The 17,603-nt window shown below is 64.5% G+C and overlaps 4 protein-coding genes and 1 pseudogene across 6 annotated transcripts; 2 read left to right on the top strand and 3 right to left on the bottom strand.

The window, feature by feature from the left end:
* Positions 1-738: 738 nt before the first annotated feature.
* On the bottom strand, positions 739-3,217 carry LOC142823794 (large ribosomal subunit protein eL18). Its single transcript, XM_089770068.1, has 7 exons — positions 3,185-3,217; positions 2,881-2,967; positions 2,341-2,448; positions 2,018-2,116; positions 1,606-1,729; positions 1,217-1,286; positions 739-852 (listed from the first exon to the last, which is right to left on the bottom strand). The coding sequence occupies exons 1-7, from the start codon at positions 3,209-3,211 to the stop codon at positions 777-779; spliced, it is 591 nt and encodes a 196-aa protein (XP_089626194.1). The 5' UTR covers positions 3,212-3,217; the 3' UTR covers positions 739-776.
* Positions 3,218-4,275: 1,058 nt separating this feature from the next.
* On the top strand, positions 4,276-6,149 carry LOC149523363 (uncharacterized; annotated as a pseudogene).
* Positions 6,150-7,280: 1,131 nt separating this feature from the next.
* LOC149523364 (large ribosomal subunit protein eL18) lies at positions 7,281-10,479 on the bottom strand. Of its 2 annotated transcripts, none has more exons than XM_089770067.1 (7): positions 10,326-10,479; positions 9,541-9,627; positions 9,001-9,108; positions 8,679-8,777; positions 8,171-8,294; positions 7,782-7,851; positions 7,281-7,394 (listed from the first exon to the last, which is right to left on the bottom strand). In XM_089770067.1, the coding sequence occupies exons 1-7, from the start codon at positions 10,326-10,328 to the stop codon at positions 7,319-7,321; spliced, it is 567 nt and encodes a 188-aa protein (XP_089626193.1). In that variant the 5' UTR covers positions 10,329-10,479; the 3' UTR covers positions 7,281-7,318. The 2 variants fall into 2 exon arrangements, with proteins under 2 accessions (XP_089626193.1, XP_089626192.1); XM_089770066.1 differs by lacking the exon at positions 10,326-10,479 and adding an exon at positions 9,845-9,877.
* A 799-nt stretch (positions 10,480-11,278) lies between these two features.
* Positions 11,279-13,139, top strand: LOC142823787 (uncharacterized). The gene is made up of 2 exons (XM_075915190.2): positions 11,279-11,900; positions 12,333-13,139. Exons 1-2 carry the CDS (start codon positions 11,382-11,384, stop codon positions 12,804-12,806), a joined length of 993 nt encoding a protein of 330 aa, XP_075771305.2. The 5' UTR covers positions 11,279-11,381; the 3' UTR covers positions 12,807-13,139.
* Positions 13,140-13,938: 799 nt separating this feature from the next.
* LOC102450842 (large ribosomal subunit protein eL18) lies at positions 13,939-17,111 on the bottom strand. Of its 2 annotated transcripts, none has more exons than XM_089770065.1 (7): positions 16,961-17,111; positions 16,162-16,248; positions 15,614-15,721; positions 15,293-15,391; positions 14,831-14,954; positions 14,440-14,509; positions 13,939-14,052 (listed from the first exon to the last, which is right to left on the bottom strand). In XM_089770065.1, the coding sequence occupies exons 1-7, from the start codon at positions 16,961-16,963 to the stop codon at positions 13,977-13,979; spliced, it is 567 nt and encodes a 188-aa protein (XP_089626191.1). In that variant the 5' UTR covers positions 16,964-17,111; the 3' UTR covers positions 13,939-13,976. The 2 variants fall into 2 exon arrangements, with proteins under 2 accessions (XP_089626191.1, XP_089626189.1); XM_089770063.1 differs by lacking the exon at positions 16,961-17,111 and adding an exon at positions 16,465-16,497.
* Between the last annotated feature and the right edge of the window lie 492 nt (positions 17,112-17,603).

A 17,603-nucleotide genomic window follows, 5' to 3' on the forward strand; every position in this document is an offset into this window, starting at 1 on the left:
GGAACCGCACACTCCGCCGTCCCCTCCCAGCTCTGGGAGGAGAGTGGGGGTTAGTGGGTAGAGCAGGAGTAGAACCTGGGATATGGATCCAGGCTTAAGATCTCCCCTGAGGTGGGAGGCTGGCCCTGCAGGTGGCTGGACGGGCAGGGCACCGCTCTGCCCAAGTGCCCTGTGACCCACCTGCTGGCCTCTCTGGGCACAAGGCTCTACTCTATGTGCATAACTGCCCCCCCCACCATTAATCACTGGCCCAGCGCCCCCCTTTCCAGGGCACAGCCCCCAAAGGAAGCCTGAGCCCCACTGGCCAGCAGGCATCCCTACAACTTATCCCAGCCCAGCTGCTGTATATGGGAGAGCGGCGGGGACAAATACAACCTGGGGGCCGGAGACATAGGGGCTACGTAGCCCCATACCATTTGCCCAGGGGCACTGGGGCTACAGGACCCCCTCATTGGGGGCTGGGAATTCAGGGACCAACATTCCCTCTAACCGTTTTCATGTGCAGAATAATTTTTTTGCACCAGAGTATATAAACATGTGCACCACCAGTAGAAACATGATGCCAGCAGAGGGCACTAGTCAGCTGGGGGCACCCCACTCTGCCCTGGGTGGCCACGCAAGCGCTCGTGGACAGGGAATGCTGCCGGGGACCCCTGGCCTGGTGCTGGGACGCGGCCCCTCTGGGTTAAGGACAGGGGAAAGGCAATGCCCCATGAGCAACAGGGGCAGATGCCAGCCTCGGTTCTGACCCATTTATTGGACACAGGCAGGCAGAGTTAGTTCTTGTAGGCCCGACTGGCGCGGCGGCCCCGGGCCCGCTCGAACTTCCGCCCCTTGGAGCGCACGTAGGGCCTGCGGGAAGGGAGAGGGGTTAGCGGGAGGCCCACAGGTGCTGCCCCCTGCCATGGATCTCCCACCCCGGTCTGCTGTGGCCTAGTCACAGGCTGATCCGCGCCTGCTCTCCATGCCCACAGCAAGGCGCCCGCAGGGATGGGACACACCGCCTGGTGCCAGCCTACTTTGCAAGAGTCCTGGACCCCCACCACCCGACTCTCCTCCCCATTCTCCCACCCCTCCGCCCTCACAGAGCAGGGCAGAGAACTCGGGGATCCAGGATCCCACTAGCTACAGGAACATGACCCATGCTGGGGCCATGCCTCCATTGCCCAGGGCTTCCTGCACCCAGCTCAGTACGGGGTGGGGGTGTTGCACTCACTTGCTGTGACTGTGGGGGGTGCCGGGGGCCTTGCCGAAGTGCCGGTACACCTCGCGTCCCTTCCTGGGGCCTGGGGGCCAGAGAGAGAGTTACACAAGCAGCAACCCCCCGCATGGGGCGCAGCCTCCCACCCCCGAGAAGGGTCTCCAGGGCTTTGCCGGCCACCAGCCCCCGGGGCAGCCTGAGCCCCCATGCAGAGCCCAGAGGGCCGGCGACTCCATGCTGGAACACAGGGGCACCCCAGTGAGAGCCCCGTTCTCACAGGCCGGGCCCCTCGCCCAGGACGACACGGCCCCTCTGCCGTGGGATGCGGGGCACCTCTCGCCCGGTGGGGACACACCGGTTGCTCGGGACAGAGCCGGGCCAGCCATGGAGATGGGAGGACTCACCCGAGAGCAGCACGGTGCCCTGGCCCTTGGGGGCAGCCAGGGCCAGCTGGTCGAAAGTCATGATCTGACCCTTTGACTTCAGGATGCGATTGCGGGCTCCCTTGGTCACCCGCAGGGCACAGACCTGCCAAAGGAGACAGGTCGGGGGGGCCCAGTGCTGGCCCTTGGCCCCCTCCCTGCCCCTCACCACTAGGCCCCACCCCCAACAGCCAGCAAATGAATCCAGCAATCCTGGCTCACGCCCCTTCTCTGACCACTAGACCCCCCCCCCCACCCCAGCCAGGACTGGGAGAACCCAGGAGTCCTGGTCCCCAGCCCCTCCTCCCCCCAGGGCTGAGAGAACCCAGGAGTCCTGGTCCCCAGCCCCTCCCCCCCAGGGCTGAGAGAACCCAGGTATCTGGCCCCGCTTCACCTTCAGCTGGGGGATGTTCTGGATGCGGATGTCATCGGTGATGGTTCCCACCACCACGGCCGTCTTGCCATCCCGCCCGGGGAGCTTCATCTTGCGGATCTGGAGGAGGAAGGGGGCAGAGGGTGAGCGAGCCCCATGGGCCTTGGCCCTCCCTGGCAGTGGCGAACCCAGGAGTCCAGGTGTCAAGTCAAAGGGAACGACGGCACAAGGGAGGCTGCTGGGTGGGCTGAGGGGTACCTGGAGAGGTGGAGGGGGTAGGACTGGGATAGGGACCATGGGCACCCTCCCCCCCCCCCACAATCCCACGACCTGCCCCCACTTACCAGGCGGGAGAGGGCGAGCGGCGGGCGGTTGGTGCGGCTCATGAAGAGGCGTTTCAGGACCACCTTGTTGAAGCGGGAGTTGGTGCGGCGCGCCAGGAAGCGATACAGCTGGGGGGGAAGGAGACATGGTCATCATGGGAGATGCTTCCCCCTAACCCACCACCCCCATGGCCATGCCCCCTCTAATGGCTTCCATCAGTGTGCAGATTATATTTTGTTGCATGCACTGAGGCACGTGCAGGTGTGCACCAACCGAAAGACAGGCCGCCAGCTGTGGAACACGGCAGGGCCCACTGCTAATCCACTGGGCTGCATTTGCATTTTCCCTGAGGTCCAGCCCAAGTGCTCAGCTAACTGGGAACTGCCCACAGGCACCCAAGGGGAAACTGAGGCAGCGGAAGGCCCTCCTGGCTCTGCTTGCACATGCCACACACCACTCAGTGACAGAGCCAGGCAAGAACCCAGGAGTCCTCATTTCCCCCCCATGCTGCAGGGAGAACCCAGGCATCCTGGCCCTCCGCCGCAGACTCGGGGTGTTACCTTGACTAACAGGCGCAGGTAGATGTCCTGGCTCTTGGGCTCCGTGCGGCGAACCTTGCGGTCCTTGTTGTGTCGGATGTCGACGCCCTGGGGAGACAGGCACAGTCAGGGCCTCCCCAAGCTATGGGGCTGAGGCGGCACCGGGCGTGCAGGGTGCATCCCTCACACCCAGTGCCCCGTGAGTCACCCCATCTCCTGCTGACACCCCAATGGCCAGGCAGATGTCCCTGCCCCCAGGTGCGCCCCCACAGCCTATCCCCCCCCTCACCCTGCCTCCCATAGGCTCCCCAAACAGTCCACCTACACATATGTCCAGCTGCATGTCACCCATATCCTCACATCACTGAGGGTGCCCTGTCCCCACAACGGGTGCCCCCCAGGTTAGGGGGTCCCCACATACCAAGTAGCCCCTCTGCCCCAGGAGCCCCCCCCAGCCAACCTATTTGCTGCCCTATATCCCCTCATTACCCCTTAGGGAGCACCCCCTTAGCCGGCTCTGTGCAGGGTGCCCCCAGACCCGCTCCTCCCTCCCCTGTGCCCTCCGGCACCCCTCACATGCCTCGCAGGGGCCCCTCCTTTGCCCCCCACCAGGAGTTCCCTCCCCCCCCCCCCGCTCCTCCCGCATGTGAGCAGGGAAGCCCCTGCAATCGAGTCCCCGCCCCCACCCATACGGGGCCCGCCAGCTCCCCCGGGACCCTTCCTAGCCCCCCAGAGCCCCGAGCCCTGGCTCGGCACGCCCTCCGCGGCGGATGCCGGCGGATTCCCCAGCGCCCCCCTCCCCCGACTCACCATGGCGTCACCACCGTCGGCTCGGCCTGCAAAGTAAGGAGGAGGCGCCGCGCGATGGTTGATGGGAGAGGTCGCTCCGCTCTATGGCAGCGCGGCGGCAGGCAAAGCCCCACTGGGGACCAGGCGTGCGACGCTCAGGCCGGCGGGCTCGATGGTGCTGGAGGACTCCAGGCTCTTAAGGGAGCAGCTGCTACAGAGTTTCTGGAGCCCAGCTATGGTGGAGGGTGGGGGAAAGTTAGCACAATGATGGGAGCTAAACGAGAATGGGGATACTAGAGCAAAACAGAAGAGACTGGGGTTTCTGGGGTTAATTAGAGCACCATATAATAAGGTCAGTTCACTGGAATAGAGCAGAACAGGTGAGAATTTGGTGCCTCACCGGACCATCGGCAGAGCCAGTTGCTGGAGCGATCGCGGGAGGCGCTAGCTGCCAGCCAGGAACACTGCCAGGAGGTGCAGGTGAGGGGCCAGGCCCTAGGGGGTGCTGTGCTGCAAGGAGGGGCAGGAGGTTCACGGAGTGCCCTGCCCAGAGTCAGCCGCATCTCACTACTGGATAAAGGGTCCCCCTATACCCAGCCTTACACCCCACCCCAGTCAGCTGCATCCCAGCACTGGATGAGGGGTCCCCCTATACACAGCCTTACACCCCACCCCAGAGTCAGCCGCATCCCAGCACCGGGTGAGGGGTCCCCATTAGGGATGTAAAATATCACTGAATCCACCAACTGGTTAACCATTAATCAGTTAACAGGTTAATGTGGGTTTGGGGTTGCTTCAGTTCAGCTGGGCCCATCACCCCCTGAATCTGCTGCATTGGGGGGCTGCTTCAGCTGGGCTGGGCCCAGAGCACCACACTGTGGGCAGGGAGCTGCTCCAGCTAGGCTGGACCATGGATTAATCTATAAGCATCACTTGGTAAGGATGTTAACCAGTTAACCATTGATATGCCTAGTCCCCATAGTCCCAGCCCTGCATCCCACCCCAGAGCCAGCCGCATCTCAGGTATGAGGTGCGGGGTCCCCATGTATCCAACCCTCGTGCCCCACCCCAGCGTCAGCCGCATCTCCGGCTCCGTATGCCACAGTAGAGGTCCGAGAGAGTGCTGGTCACTGGCGTCGGAGCTGGGGCAGCGGATCGTGGCGCTGGAGGCGGAGAACCGGAACTTGCGCTGTGAGCGGGACCAGCTGGAGAGCGGGATGCGGGCGCTGCGGGAGGAGCTGGCGCAGAGCAGCGGCACGGTGCTGGCCCTCAGCCAAAAGCTGAAGGAGCAGGGGGCCCGGGCTGGGCCAGGCCAGCGTCCGGGGTGATAGCAAGTGGCTGCGGTTCTACACTGGCTTCAGCAGCGCCCAGCGTCTGGCCACGTTCCTGGCCTTTCTGATGGAGGGGGAGCTGCAGCGGGGGGCCGAGCCAGGCCCCCCCAGTGCCCTGAGCCCCGAGGATCAGCTCTTCCTGGTGCTGGTGCGGCTAGGGCTGCTCCTGCAGGACTTGTCCTTTCGCTTCCACGTCTCCGAGGCCACTGCCTCCCGATACTGGCTCAGCTGGACCCAGCTCCTGGAGACCCGGCTGGCCCAGGTGAGCCCTGTCAAGGGGCTGGTGCCCCCTAGAGGGGACTGGCTCCATGCCTCATTCCCTGCCCCCCCAGCCAGCCAGGCCCTGGTGTGTGTGTGTGGGGGGGGGGGGGGGGGGGCGGGCGCGGGAAACAGCACCACCTAGTGGTCAATCCCTGTTCCTACCTGGATATGTGTAGAGACTAGATTGGAGGGGCTGCTCCAGTTTGCCACACAAGCAGGGGGCATAGGCTGGAGGTGTAGCCCCCCATGTGGAAATGGGGAGTAGCTTGGGGGGATTGGGGATGTGGCTTGGAGCTGTGCCCATCTGACAGGGAAGGGGGTGCAGCCCAAAGGGATTGGGGAGGGTGGTTCCCCCCACATGGTAAAGGGGTGTAGCCCCCCCTCCCCAGGGCAGGGCCTGGCACTCCCATGCCCCTGTGCCCCCAGGTGCCGGTGCAGTGCAGCCCACGCTACGTGGAGCGGTTCGAGCCACGGCGGGCCGCACGGGTCGGGGGCGTCCGGCTGGTGGTGCTGGACTGCGCCCAGCTCTTCTTCGCGGGCCGGGGCCGGCGGCACTACGCCCTGCAGGGCTGTGCCCTGGCCGCCCCCAACGGCTTCCTGGCTTTCCGCTGCAGCGCTGCCCTGCAGGCCGGGGAGGGGGCAGCAGAGCCCGTGCTGCCCCCCTTTCTGCAGGACGGCCCCGTGGCCCTCAGCACCCAGCAGGGGGCAGCTCGCCAGCAGGTGCTCAGCCTGGCCAGCCTGGCCGACAAGGCCCTGCGCTTCCGGTTCCTGCGCAGGGTCCAGGCCCCCGCCATGGAGGGCCAGGTGGGGCGGGCCTGGGTCATTTGCTGCTATCTGGCCTGCCTGCTGCACGAGCCCATGGGGCTGGCCTGGGCAGGGGGTGCCTCTGCTCCCAGTGGGGGCCTTTAGCATTCCCCTCTGTGGCTGGGGATCCGAGAGGGGCCCCCTTGATTCTAGCCTGTAAAGGCAGGAGGGTGGGCCCAGGGATGGGATGCTGGAGCCATGTCATTCCCCCTTCCACAAAGGTGAGGGGAAACCGAGGCGCAGAAAGACCAGACTCTGCCAACGGCAAAGTCAGGGAGAGACCCCCACCCCTGGCTTCTCCTCCTCCTGCACTGGAGCTCAGGTCCTACCCCCAGCCTGACTCCCTGCTTTGTTCTCTGCCCAGCTGCTCCATGTGCAGGTGGGTTCCTGGATTATTTGTAACTCCCCCTCCAATAAACCTTTTGTTCTTGGTTAACAGTTGTGGGGAGATTCCTGAGCAGGACCCCCTCCTGCCCCACAGCCACGGGCACAGCAGAGGAACCGCACACTCTGCTGTTCCCTCCCAGCTCTGGGAGGAGAGTGGGGGTTAGTGGGTAGAGCAGGAGTAGAACCTGGGATACGGATCCAGGCTTAAGATCTCCCCTGAGGTGGGAGGCTGGCCCTGCAGGTGGCTGGACGGGCAGGGCACCGCTCTGCCCAAGTGCCCTGTGACCCACCTGCTGGCCTCTCTGGGCACAAGGCTCTACTCTATGTGCATAACTGCCCCCCCCACCATTAGTCCCTGGCCCAGAGCCCCCCTTTCCAGGGCACAGCCCCCAAAGGAAGCCTGAGCCCCACTGGCCAGCAGGCATCCCTAAAACTTACCCCAGCCCAGCTGCTGTATATGGGAGAGCGGCGGGGACAAATACAACCTGGGGGCCGGAGACATAGGGGTTACTTAGCTCCATACCATTTGCCCAGGGGCACTGGGGCTACAGGGCCCCCTCACTGGGGGGCTGGGAATTCAGGGACCAATATTCCCTCTAACCGTTTTCATGTGCCGAATAATTTTTTGCACCAGGGCATATAAACATGTGCACCACCAGTAGAAACATGATGCCAGCAGAGGGCACTAATCAGCGGGGGGGGCACCCCACTCTGCCCTGGTGGCCACCCAAGCGCTCGTGGACAGGGAATGCTGCTGGGGACCCCTGGTCTGGTGCTGGGACGCGGCCCCTCTGGATTAAGGACAGGGGAAAGGCAATGCCCCATGAGCAACAGGGGCAGATGCCAGCCTCGGTTCTGACCCATTTATTGGACACAGGCAGGCAGAGTTAGTTCTTGTAGCCCCGACTGGCACGGCGGCCCCGGGCCCGCTCGAACTTCCGCCCCTTGGAGCGCACGTAGGGCCTGCGGGAAGGGAGAGGGGTTAGCGGGAGGCCCACAGGTGCTGCCCCCTGCCATGGATCTCCCACCCCGGTCTGCTGTGGCCTAGTCACAGGCTGATCCGTGCCTGCTCTCCATGCCCAGTGTGTGATGTAACTCCTGGCATAGCAAGGCGCCCGCAGGGATGGGACACACCGCCTGGTGCCAGCCTACTTTGCAGGAGTCCTGGACCCCCCACCACCCGACTCTCCTCCCCATTCTCCCTCCCCTCCGCCCTCACAGAGCAGGGCAGAGAACTCGGGGATCCAGGATCCCACTAGCTACAGGAACATGACCCATGCTGGGGCCATGCCTCCATTGCCCAGGGCTTCCTGCACCCAGCTCAGTACGGGGTGGGGGTGTTGCACTCACTTGCTGTGACTGTGGGGGGTGCCGGGGGCCTTGCCGAAGTGCCGGTACACCTCGCGTCCCTTCCTGGGGCCTGGGGGCCAGAGAGAGAGTTACACAAGCAGCAACCCTCCGCATGGGGCGCAGCCTCCCACCCCCGAGAAGGGTCTCCAGGGCTTTGCCGGCCACCAGCCCCCGGGGCAGCCTGAGCCCCCATGCAGAGCCCAGAGGGCCGGCGACTCCATGCTGGAAAACAGGGGCACCCCAGTGAGAGCCCCGTTCTCACAGGCCGGGCCCCTCGCCCAGGACGACACGGCCCCTCTGCCGTGGGATGCGGGGCACCTCTCGCCCGGTGGGGACACACCGGTTGCTCGGGACAGAGCCGGGCCACCCATGGAGATGGGAGGACTCACCCGAGAGCAGCACGGTGCCCTGGCCCTTGGGGGCAGCCAGGGCCAGCTGGTCGAAAGTCATGATCTGACCCTTTGACTTCAGGATGCGATTGCGGGCTCCCTTGGTCACCCGCAGGGCACAGACCTGCCAAAGGAGACGGGTCAGGGGGGGCCCAGTGCTGGCCCTTGGCCCCCTCCCTGCCCCTCACCACTAGGCCCCACCCCCAAGAGCCAGCAAACGAATCCAGCAATCCTGGCTCACGCCCCTTCTCTGACCACTAGACCCCCCCCCCCCCCCCCGGCCAGGACTGGGAGAACCCAGGAGTCCTGGTCCCCAGCCCCTCCCCCCCCCCAGGGCTGAGAGAACCCAGGAGTCCTGGTCCCCAGCCCCTCCCCCCCAGGGCTGAGAGAACCCAGGAGTCCTGGCCCCCAGCCCCTCCCCTGCCAGGACTGGGAGAACCCAGGAGTCCTGGTTCCCAGCCCCTCCCCCCCAGGGCTGAGAGAACCCAGGTATCTGGCCCCGCTTCACCTTCAGCTGGGGGATGTTCTGGATGCGGATGTCATCGGTGATGGTTCCCACCACCACGGCCGTCTTGCCATCCCGCCCGGGGAGCTTCATCTTGCGGATCTGGAGGAGGAAGGGGGCAGAGGGTGAGCGAGCCCCATGGGCCTTGGCCCTCCCTGGCAGTGGCGAACCCAGGAGTCCAGGTGTCAAGTCAAAGGGAACGACGGCACAAGGGAGGCTGCTGGGTGGGCTGAGGGGTACCTGGAGAGGTGGAGGGGGTAGGACTGGGATAGGGACCATGGGCACCCTCCCCCCCCCCACAATCCCACGACCTGGCCCCACTTACCAGGCGGGAGAGGGCGAGCGGCGGGCGGTTGGTGCGGCTCATGAAGAGGCGTTTCAGGACCACCTTGTTGAAGCGGGAGTTGGTGCGGCGCGCCAGGAAGCGATACAGCTGGGGGGGAAGGAGACATGGTCATCATGGGAGATGCTTCCCCCTAACCCACCACCCCCATGGCCATGCCCCCTCTAATGGCTTCCATCAGTGTGCAGATTACATTTTGTTGCATGCACTGAGGCATGTGCAGGTGCGCACCAACGGAAAGGCAGGCCGCCAGCTGTGGAACACGGCAGGGCCCACTGCTAATCCGCTGGGCTGCATTTGCATTTTCCCTGAGGTCCAGCCCAAGTGCTCAGCTAACTGGGAACTGCCCACAGGCACCCAAGGGGAAACTGAGGCAGCGGAAGGCCCTACTGGCTCTGCTTGCACATGCCACACACCACTCAGTGACAGAGCCAGGCAAGAACCCAGGAGTCCTCATTTCCCCCCCATGCTGCAGGGAGAACCCAGGCATCCTGGCCCTCCGCCGCAGACTCGGGGTGTTACCTTGACTAACAGGCGCAGGTAGATGTCCTGGCTCTTGGGCTCCGTGCGGCGAACCTTGCGGTCCTTGTTGTGTCGGATGTCGACGCCCTGGGGAGACAGGCACAGTCAGGGCCTCCCCAAGCTATGGGGCTGAGGCGGCACCGGGCGTGCAGGGTGCATCCCTCACACCCAGTGCCCCGTGAGTCACCCCATCTCCTGCTGACACCCCAATGGCCAGGCAGATGTCCCTGCCCCCAGGTGCGCCCCCACAGCCTATCCCCCCCCCTCACCCTGCCTCCCATAGGCTCCCCAAACAGTCACCTACACATATGTCCAGCTGCATGTCACCCATATCCTCACATCACTGAGGGTGCCCTGTCCCCACAACGGGTGCCCCCCAGGTTAGGGGGTCCCCACATACCAGGTAGCCCCTCTGCCCCAGGAGCCCCCCCCAGCCACCCTATTTGCTGCCCTATATCCCCTCATCACCCCTTAGGGAGCTCCCCCTTATCCGGCTCTGTGCAGGGTGCCCCCAGACCCGCTCCTCCCTCCCCTGTGCCCTCCGGCACCCCCCACATGCCTCGCAGGGGCCCCTCCTTTGCCCCCCCACCAGGAGTTCCCTCCCCCCCGCTCCTCCCGCATGTGAGCAGGGAAGCCCCTGCCATCGAGTCCCCGCCCCCACCCATACGGGGCCCGCCAGCTCCCCCGGGACCCTTCCTAGCCCCCCAGAGCCCCGAGCTCTGGCTCGGCACGCCCTCCGCGGCGGATGCCGGCGGATTCCCCAGCGCCCCCCTCCCCCGACTCACCATGGCGTCACCAGCGTCGGCTCGGCCTGCAAAGTAAGGAGGAGGCGCCGCGCGAGGGTTGATGGGAGAGGTCGCTCCGCTCTATGGCAGCGCGGCGGCAGGCAAAGCCCCACTGGGGACCAGGCGTGCGACGCTCAGGCCGGCGGGCTCGATGGTGCTGGAGGACTCCAGGCTCTTAAGGGAGCAGCTGCTACAGAGTTTCTGGAGCCCAGCTATGGTGGAGGGTGGGGGAAAGTTAGCACAATGATGGGAGCTAAACGAGAATGAGCAAAACAGAAGAGACTGGGGTTTCTGGGGTTAATTAGAGCACCATATAATAAGGTCAGTTCACTGGAATAGAGCAGAACAGGTGAGAATTTGGTGCCTCACCGGACCATCGGCAGAGCCAGTTGCTGGAGCGATCGCGGGAGGCGCTAGCTGCCAGCCAGGAACACTGCCAGGAGGTGCAGGTGAGGGGCCAGGCCCTAGGGGGCGCTGTGCTGCAAGGAGGGGCAGGAGGTTCACGGAGTGCCCTGCCCAGAGTCAGCCGCATCTCACTACTGGATAAAGGGTCCCCCTATACCCAGCCTTACACCCCACCCCAGTCAGCTGCATCCCAGCACTGGATGAGGGGTCCCCCTATACACAGCCTTACACCCCACCCCAGAGTCAGCCGCATCCCAGCACCGGGTGAGGGGTCCCCATTAGGGATGTAAAATATCACTGAATCCACCAACTGGTTAACCATTAATCAGTTAACAGGTTAATGTGGGTTTGGGGTTGCTTCAGTTCAGCTGGGCCCAACACCCCCTGGGTCTGCTGCATTGGGGGGCTGCTTCAGCTGGGCTGGGCCCAGAGCACCACACTGTGGGCAGGGAGCTGCTCCAGCTAGGCTGGACCATGAATTAATCTATAAGCATCACTTGGTAAGGATGTTAACCAGTTAACCATTGATATGCCTAGTCCCAGCCCTGCACCCCACCCCAGAGCCAGCCGCATCTCAGGTATGAGGTGCGGGGTCCCCATGTATCCAACCCTCGTGCCCCACCCCAGCGTCAGCCGCATCTCCGGCTCCGTATGCCACAGGAGAGGTCCGAGAGCGAGTGCTGGTCACTGGCGTCGGAGCTGGGGCAGCGGATTGCGGCGCTGGAGGCGGAGAACCGGAACTTGCGCTGTGAGCGGGACCAGCTGGAGAGCGGGATGCGGGCGCTGCGGGAGGAGCTGGCGCAGAGCAGCGGCACGGTGCTGGCCCTCAGCCAGAAGCTGAAGGAGCAGGGGGCCCGGGCTGGGCCAGGCCGGTTCTGCCTGGCCAGCGTCCGGGGTGATAGCAAGTGGCTGCGGTTCTACACTGGCTTCAGCAGCGCCCAGCGTCTGGCCACGTTCCTGGCCTTTCTGATGGAGGGGGAGCTGCAGCGGGGGGCCGAGCCAGGCCCCCCCAGTGCCCTGAGCCCCGAGGATCAGCTCTTCCTGGTGCTGGTGTGGCTGCGGCTAGGGCTGCTCCTGCAGGACTTGGCCTTTCGCTTCCACGTCTCCGAGGCCACTGCCTCCCGCTACTGGCTCAGCTGGACCCAGCTCCTGGAGACCCGGCTGGCCCAGGTGAGCCCTGTCAAGGGGCTGGTGCCCCCTAGAGGGGACTGGCTCCATGCCTCATTCCCTGCCCCCCCAGCCAGCCAGGCCCTGCTGTGTGTGTGTGTGGGGGGGGGGGGGGGGAGAGGGGGGGCGGGAAACAGCACCACCTAGTGGTCAATCCCTGTTCCTACCTGGATATGTGTAGAGACTAGATTGGAGGGGCTGCTCCGGTTTGCCACACAAGCAGGGGGCATGGGCTGGAGGGGTAGCCCCCCATGTGGAAATGGGGAGTAGCTTGGGGGGGATTGGGGATGTGGCTTGGAGCTGTGCCCCCCATCTGACAGGGAAGGGGGTGCAGCCCAAAGGGATTGGGGAGGGTGGTTCCCCCCACATGGTAAAGGGGTGTAGCCCCCCCTCCCCAGGGCAGGGCCTGGCACTCCCATGCCCCTCTGCCCCCAGGTGCCGGTGCAGTGCAGCCCATGCTACGTGGAGCGGTTCGAGCCACGGCGGGCCGCACGGGTCGGGGGCGTCCGGCTGGTGGTGCTGGACTGCGCCCAGCTCTTCTTCGCGGGCCGGGGCCGGCGGCACTACGCCCTGCAGGGCTGTGCCCTGGCCGCCCCCAACGGCTTCCTGGCTTTCTGCTGCAGCGCTGCCCTGCAGGCCGGGGAGGGGGCAGCAGAGCCCGTACTGCCCCCCTTCCTGCGGGACGGCCCCGTGGCCCTCAGCACCCAGCAGGGGGCAGCTCGCCAGCAGGTGCTCAGCCTGGCCGACAAGGCCCTGCGCTTCCGGTTCCTGCGCAGGGTCCAGCCTCCCGCCATGGAGGGCCAGGTGGGGCGGGCCTGGGTCATTTGCTGCTATCTGGCCTGCCTGCTGCACGAGCCCATGGGGCTGGCCTGGGCAGGGGGTGCCTCTGCTCCCAGTGGGGGCCTTTAGCATTCCCCTCTGTGGCTGGGGATCCGAGAGGGGCCCCTTGATTCTAGCCTGTAAAGGCAGGAGGGTGGGCCCAGTGACGGGATGCTGGAGCCATGTCATTCCCCCTTCCACAAAGGTGAGGGGAAACTGAGGCACAGAAAGACCAGACTCTGCCAACGGCAAAGTCAGGGAAAGACCCCGACCCCGACCCCTGGCTTCTCCTCCTGTACTGGAGCTCAGGTCCTACCCCCAGCCTGACTCCCTGCTTTGTTCTCTGCCCAGCTGCTCCATGTGCAGGTGGGTTCCTGGATTATTTGTAACTCCCCCTCCAATAAACCTTTTGTTCTTGGTTAACAGTTGTGGGGAGATTCCTGAGCAGGACCCGCTCCTGCCCCACAGCCACGGGCACAGCAGAGGAACCGCACACTCCGCCGTCCCCTCCCAGCTCTGGGAGGAGAGTGGGGGTTAGTGGGTAGAGCAGGAGTAGAACCTGGGATATGGATCCAGGCTTAAGATCTCCCCTGAGGTGGGAGGCTGGCCCTGCAGGTGGCTGGACGGGCAGGGCACCGCTCTGCCCAAGTGCCCTGTGACCCACCTGCTGGCCTCTCTGGGCACAAGGCTCTACTCTATGTGCATAACTGCCCCCCCCACCATTAGTCCCTGGCCCAGAGCCCCCCTTTCCAGGGCACAGCCCCCAAAGGAAGCCTGAGCCCCACTGGCCAGCAGGCATCCCTAAAACTTACCCCAGCCCAGCTGCTGTATATGGGAGAGCGGCGGGGACAAATACAACCTGGGGGCCGGAGACATAGGGGTTACTTAGCTCCATACCATTTGCCCAGGGGCACTGGGGCTACAGGGCCCCCTCACTGGGGGGCTGGGAATTCAGGGACCAATATTCCCTCTAACCGTTTTCATGTGCCGAATAATTTTTTGCACCAGGGCATATAAACATGTGCACCACCAGTAGAAACATGATGCCAGCAGAGGGCACTAATCAGCGGGGGGGCACCCCACTCTGCCCTGGTGGCCACCCAAGCGCTCGTGGACAGGGAATGCTGCTGGGGACCCCTGGTCTGGTGCTGGGACGCGGCCCCTCTGGATTAAGGACAGGGGAAAGGCAATGCCCCATGAGCAAAAGGTGCAGATGCCAACCTCGGTTCTGACCCATTTATTGGACACAGGCAGGCAGAGTTAGTTCTTGTAGCCCCGACTGGCACGGCGGCCCCGGGCCCGCTCGAACTTCCGCCCCTTGGAGCGCACGTAGGGCCTGCGGGAAGGGAGAGGGGTTAGCGGGAGGCCCACAGGTGCTGCCCCCTGCCATGGATCTCCCACCCCGGTCTGCTGTGGCCTAGTCACAGGCTGATCCGTGCCTGCTCTCCATGCCCAGTGTGTGATGTAACTCCTGGCATAGCAAGGCGCCCGCAGGGATGGGACACACCGCCTGGTGCCAGCCTACTTTGCAGGAGTCCTGGACCCCCCACCACCCGACTCTCCTCCCCATTCTCCCACCCCTCCGCCCTCACAGAGCAGGGCAGAGAACTCGGGGATCCAGGATCCCACTAGCTACAGGAACATGACCCATGCTGGGGCCATGCCTCCATTGCCCAGGGCTTCCTGCACCCAGCTCAGTACGGGGTGGGGGTGTTGCACTCACTTGCTGTGACTGTGGGGGGTGCCGGGGGCCTTGCCGAAGTGCCGGTACACCTCGCGTCCCTTCCTGGGGCCTGGGGGCCAGAGAGAGAGAGTTACACAAGCAGCAACCCTCCGCATGGGGCGCAGCCTCCCACCCCCGAGAAGGGTCTCCAGGGCTTTGCCGGCCACCAGCCCCCGGGGCAGCCTGAGCCCCCATGCAGAGCCCAGAGGGCCGGCGACTCCATGCTGGAAAACAGGGGCACCCCAGTGAGAGCCCCGTTCTCACAGGCCGGGCCCCTCGCCCAGGACGACACGGCCCCTCTGCCGTGGGATGCGGGGCACCTCTCGCCCGGTGGGGACACACCGGTTGCTCGGGACAGAGCCGGGCCAGCCATGGAGATGGGAGGACTCACCCGAGAGCAGCACGGTGCCCTGGCCCTTGGGGGCAGCCAGGGCCAGCTGGTCGAAAGTCATGATCTGACCCTTTGACTTCAGGATGCGATTGCGGGCTCCCTTGGTCACCCGCAGGGCACAGACCTGCCAAAGGAGACGGGTCAGGGGGGGCCCAGTGCTGGCCCTTGGCCCCCTCCCTGCCCCTCACCACTAGGCCCCACCCCCAAGAGCCAGCAAATGAATCCAGCAATCCTGGCTCACGCCCCTTCTCTGACCACTAGACCCCCCCCCCCACCCCAGCCAGGACTGGGAGAACCCAGGAGTCCTGGTCCCCAGCCCCTCCTCCCCCCAGGGCTGAGAGAACCCAGGAGTCCTGGCCCCCAGCCCCTCCCCTGCCAGGACTGGGAGAACCCAGGAGTCCTGGTTCCCAGCCCCTCCCCCCCCCAGGGCTGAGAGAACCCAGGTATCTGGCCCCGCTTCACCTTCAGCTGGGGGATGTTCTGGATGCGGATGTCATCGGTGATGGTTCCCACCACCACGGCCGTCTTGTCATCCCGCCCGGGGAGCTTCATCTTGCGGATCTGGAGGAGGAAGGGGGCAGAGGGTGAGCGAGCCCCATGGGCCTTGGCCCTCCCTGGCAGTGGCGAACCCAGGAGTCCGGCTGTCAAGTCAAAGGGAACGACGGCACAAGGGAGGCTGCTGGGTGGGCTGAGGGGTACCTGGAGAGGTGGAGGGGGTAGGACTGGGATACGGACCGTGGGTACCCCCCCCCCCCCACAATCCCACGACCTGGCCCCACTTACCAGGCGGGAGAGGGCGAGCGGCGGGCGGTTGGTGCGGCTCATGAAGAGGCGTTTCAGGACCACCTTGTTGAAGCGGGAGTTGGTGCGGCGCGCCAGGAAGCGATACAGCTGGGGGGGAAGGAGACATGGTCATCATGGGAGATGTTTCCCCCTAACCCACCACTCCCATGGCCATGCCCCCTTTAATGGCTTCCATCAGTGTGCAGATTACATTTTGTTGCATGCACTGAGGCACGTGCAGGTGCGCACCAACGGAAAGGCAGGCCGCCAGCTGTGGAACACGGCAGGGCCCACTGCTAATCCACTGGGCTGCATTTGCATTTTCCCTGAGGTCCAGCCCAAGTGCTCAGCTAACTGGGAACTGCCCACAGGCACCCAAGGGGAAACTGAGGCAGCAAAAGGCCCTCCTGGCTCTGCTTGCACATGCCACACACCACTCAGTGACAGAGCCAGGCAAGAACCCAGGAGTCCTCATTTCCCCCCCATGCTGCAGGGAGAACCCAGGCATCCTGGCCCTCCGCCGCAGACTCGGGGTGTGGGGGTGTTACCTTGACTAACAGGCGCAGGTAGATGTCCTGGCTCTTGGGCTCCGTGCGGCGAACCTTGCGGTCCTTGTTGTGTCGGATGTCGACGCCCTGGGGAGACAGGCACAGTCAGGGCCTCCCCAAGCTATGGGGCTGAGGCGGCACCGGGCGTGCAGGGTGCATCCCTCACACCCAGTGCCCCGTGAGTCATCCCATCTCCTGCTGACACCCCAATGGCCAGGCAGATGTCCCTGCCCCCAGGTGCGCCCCCACAGCCTATCCCCCCCCCACCCTGCCTCCCATAGGCTCCCCAAACAGTCCACCTACACATATGTCCAGCTGCATGTCACCCGGCTGCATGTCACCCATATCCTCACATCACTGAGGGTGCCCTGTCCCCACAACGGGTGCCCCCCAGGTTAGGGGGTCCCCACATACCAAGTAGCCCCTCTGCCCCAGGAGCCCCCCCCAGCCAACCTATTTGCTGCCCTATATCCCCTCATTACCCCTTAGGGAGCACCCCCTTAGCCGGCTCTGTGCAGGGTGCCCCCAGACCCGCTCCTCCCTCCCCTGTGCCCTCCGGCACCCCTCACATGCCTCGCAGGGGCCCCTCCTTTGCCCCCCACCAGGAGTTCCCTCCCCCCCCGCTCCTCCCGCATGTGAGCAGGGAAGCCCCTGCCATCGAGTCCCCGCCCCCACCCATACGGGGCCCGCCAGCTCCCCCGGGACCCTTCCTAGTCCCCCAGACTCCCGAGCCCTGGCTCGGCACGCCCTCCGCGGCGGATGCCGGCGGATTCCCCAGCGCCCCCCTCCCCCGACTCACCATGGCGGCACCGGCGGCGGCTCGGCCTGCAAAGGAAGGAGGAGGCGCCGCGCGAGGGTTGATGGGAGAGGTCGATCCGCTCTATGGCAGCGCGGCGGCAGGCAAAGCCCCACTGGGGACCAGGCGTGCGACGCTCAGGCCGGCGGGCTCGATGGTGTTGGAGGACTCCAGGCTCTTAAGGGAGCAGCTGCTACAGAGTTTCTGGAGCCCAGCTATGGTGGAGGGTGGGGGAAAGTTAGCACAATGATGGGAGCTAAACGAGAATGAGCAAAACAGAAGAGACTGGGGTTTCTGGGGTTAATTAGAGCACCATATAATAAGATCACTTCGCTGGAATAGAGCAGAACAGGTGAGAATTTGGTGCCTGAGCGGACCAGCTTGGACTCTAGACCCGAGTTACTGTGGTCATTTCATTCCCTCCCTCAAGTGGAAATCACCCCACTTTCTGCGAATTCACCCCAGTTGCTTCCTTTCTTCTTCATGGGCATCTTCAAAGGTTTCTATGGTGTCGATTTATCAAGTATCACCTCACAGTCCAAAGGATGCGGCTGAAAGGAAACCTTTGGCCTGTATCGCAGGGAAACATTTCCACAGTTTACAAGACATTGACGCGTGCCTGCGTTTTGATATTACCAGATCAGCA

Source organism: Pelodiscus sinensis, chromosome 18 (genome assembly GCF_052426305.1).
Source record: "Pelodiscus sinensis isolate ZL-2025 chromosome 18, ASM5242630v1, whole genome shotgun sequence".
Lineage (NCBI taxonomy): Eukaryota > Metazoa > Chordata > Testudines > Trionychidae > Pelodiscus > Pelodiscus sinensis.

Excerpts from the sequence above, each read along its gene's own strand:
- LOC142823794 (XM_089770068.1), bottom strand. The coding sequence starts at position 3,211 with ATGGGTGACATGCAGCTGGACATATGT. Across the intron at positions 1,287-1,605 it reads GGGCACCGTGCTGCTCTCGG|GCCCCAGGAAGGGACGCGAG; the intron begins GTGAGTCCTCCC and ends TCTGGCCCCCAG. Across the intron at positions 853-1,216 it reads ACCCCCCACAGTCACAGCAA|GCCCTACGTGCGCTCCAAGG; the intron begins GTGAGTGCAACA and ends CCCTTCCCGCAG.
- LOC149523364 (XM_089770066.1), bottom strand. The coding sequence starts at position 9,871 with ATGGGTGACATGCAGCTGGACATATGT. Across the intron at positions 8,295-8,678 it reads AGAACATCCCCCAGCTGAAG|GTCTGTGCCCTGCGGGTGAC; the intron begins GTGAAGCGGGGC and ends CTCCTTTGGCAG. Across the intron at positions 7,852-8,170 it reads GGGCACCGTGCTGCTCTCGG|GCCCCAGGAAGGGACGCGAG; the intron begins GTGAGTCCTCCC and ends TCTGGCCCCCAG.
- LOC142823787 (XM_075915190.2), top strand. The coding sequence starts at position 11,382 with ATGCCACAGGAGAGGTCCGAGAGCGAGTGCTGGTCACTGGCGTCGGAG. Across the intron at positions 11,901-12,332 it reads TGGAGACCCGGCTGGCCCAG|GTGCCGGTGCAGTGCAGCCC; the intron begins GTGAGCCCTGTC and ends CTCTGCCCCCAG.
- LOC102450842 (XM_089770063.1), bottom strand. The coding sequence starts at position 16,497 with ATGCAGCCGGGTGACATGCAGCTGGACATATGT. Across the intron at positions 14,955-15,292 it reads AGAACATCCCCCAGCTGAAG|GTCTGTGCCCTGCGGGTGAC; the intron begins GTGAAGCGGGGC and ends CTCCTTTGGCAG. Across the intron at positions 14,510-14,830 it reads GGGCACCGTGCTGCTCTCGG|GCCCCAGGAAGGGACGCGAG; the intron begins GTGAGTCCTCCC and ends TCTGGCCCCCAG.